General features: G+C 34.1%; 1 protein-coding gene across 2 annotated transcripts in view; it reads right to left on the bottom strand.

Moving 5' to 3' along the window:
* Positions 1-806: 806 nt before the first annotated feature.
* LOC111396691 (zinc finger CCCH domain-containing protein 15-like) overlaps positions 807-2,315 on the bottom strand; it is a 3,249-nt gene continuing 1,740 nt past the window's right edge. For both annotated transcript variants that reach the window (XM_023023147.1, XM_023023148.1), the window contains exon 3: positions 807-1,469. In XM_023023147.1, the coding sequence (XP_022878915.1) occupies positions 1,146-1,469 (324 nt within the window). In that variant the 3' untranslated portion in view covers positions 807-1,145. The remainder of the gene's footprint in view (positions 1,470-2,315) is intronic.

Raw genomic sequence — 2,315 nt, 5'->3', positions numbered from 1 at the left:
TCGACTTAAAACCTTAATTAGGGTCTACGCATAATTATGGCCCACATATTCGAAATTACCACTTTATATTAAATAAAGTCTGTAAGGTGTAAAACGGTCCAAATTGACCACTTAACATAATTGGCCTGATCATAATGTCATTGTAAGCCATACATCTAACCCGTAAAATTTTACAATCGACTGTGACGCTTATATTTGGAATTATTTCAACATTCTCCCACTTGAACAAACATTTGATTACTAAAACAAAACTTTTAAGACCCGTGTTAGACTACATAGGTGGCCACAAAAGTATAACTCCATTGACAACACCTTACGTAACATGATCCGGTCCAACAAGAATATTAACATCGAACGTGGAAGTCATTACACCAATTAAGCGATATAAGATCATTCCACAACTACAAATGTCAACATCCTTATCAACATGAATCCCCATCCTCCAACCAATGTGATAGTATGTCGTATGAACTTAGCATTAGATGTGATAAAAAATTGTGCTAATTCATATCGGTTTTCATAATGCTTCAGATCAAAATGAAGCTACATGTCTCCAAAAGATATTCATCTTATGTCTTTATCTGTCACATCTCGGGATCCCAATAATATCATAGTAAAAAGACAAAAGCCAATGCATACACAAAATAGTTTATGGATAGGGGAAAAAATATTTTATTATCAGAAGAGAATGTACCCGAAGATATATGGGTTGCCTACGTAACATGTGTTTTAAAGACTTTTGAAAGCGAAAGAAATAAATAGAGTATCATTACAAAGATTGAAAGCAAAAGAAATAAACACAGTAAATGAAAATGATCTAAGCCTTCACAGAATCATTACAAACGTTGAAAGCGAAAGAAATAAACACAGTTAATGAACAAGGACAATCAGAAGTTGCTTAGCCAGATTGCATTTTATCATTACAAAAGGAGTTTCCTCGGCTGATTTAGCCATGATGATCGTACAAAACATCGTATGTATGTCTCAAATGCGTAGGCACAATTATCAAAGCACAGATTAGCTATTTACGATACAATTATTGTACTTAAAAACAGCCTAGTTTCTTTCCTTGAGTGGAAGTGTTTCCATTATTTGGAGGGTTGTATTATAGTCAAATTATGATTTATCATATAACTTGGATAATGTTACCGAGGCTTGAGTAACCTGGTATTCATTGACCGCATTAATTTCTCCTGGTCAGTGAGGGAATGGCGAAAGTGGCAGCGGTGGCCATAGGGGCAATGATCACCATTGAGGACCATGCGGCACACCTCGGTCTTGTAGCGAGGATGGCGAAGGACTGGGCGGAGCTCCTTGATGCCATGAGCAAATTGGCAGTGATCTCCATACGGGCATGTACCTGTCTGTTGCCATTTGTTGCAAAGCTCAGTCTTGTGCATACCTTGATTATACACCTCCAGTTCAAGTGCTTCCTCAACTTTCTTCCCTCCACTCACATACACTCTTTGCTATATGATCACCATGAAAGTTATATCAGCATATAAGAAATTAAAAGCCAACCTCTCTCATTTTCATGAGTCATGAATTACAGAAGTTGGAAACATCTAAAGCTATTAAACAAATTTGAGGGCTAGATGTGAACACTAGATGCTCTTCATAAAGAAACTTTAAAATGATCGTAACTTGTATGATATCCATTTTTAATTTTTACCCTATAAATTGGTTTCTTCTGATAATAATTGTCATTAGTCCTACTAGTATTTTTCTCTTAAAAATGGAAAAGAAATCCTTAAGAAACTGAAATTATCATGTGACAAAAAGCACATATAAACATTGTTAAACAGCTTACTCTTTGAAATTTCATAGAATTGATTCTATCACTGAACTTAAACATATATATTCATTAGTAATGCTCCAAATATATGAATTTGAAGCTCTATGATGCGTATTATAGTCTTATGACCTATATAAATCAGTGACAATTCAATAATTGAAATTACCACAGATTCAAATTTGCATGACACAAACAAATCATAATCCATGTTCCACATAAGATAGGGTTTAGATTGAATGATCACAGAATTCTCTATACATGTACAAGCACATTATACACATTTCATCGACAAAATTTTCTTAAGTCATTTTAAATTTGAATAACAGTTTTTCAGCGTCCTATGGTCAATAAGCTGATTCAGGTCTGATTGTCAACACGATGTTTAGTTCAACATGGCACGATAATGAAATCATAGGATAAAGAAGTTACACAAAAATAACAAAATATATATATATAAAAAATTCTGACGACAAATTCATGACAAACAAAACCTTTTAATATCCTAACAACCACGTCCCTG

Source organism: Olea europaea, chromosome 7 (genome assembly GCF_002742605.1).
Source record: "Olea europaea var. sylvestris chromosome 7, O_europaea_v1, whole genome shotgun sequence".
Lineage (NCBI taxonomy): Eukaryota > Viridiplantae > Streptophyta > Magnoliopsida > Lamiales > Oleaceae > Olea > Olea europaea.
Note: the sequence above shows the minus strand (reverse complement) of the source record. Positions and strands in the feature narration are given on the sequence as shown.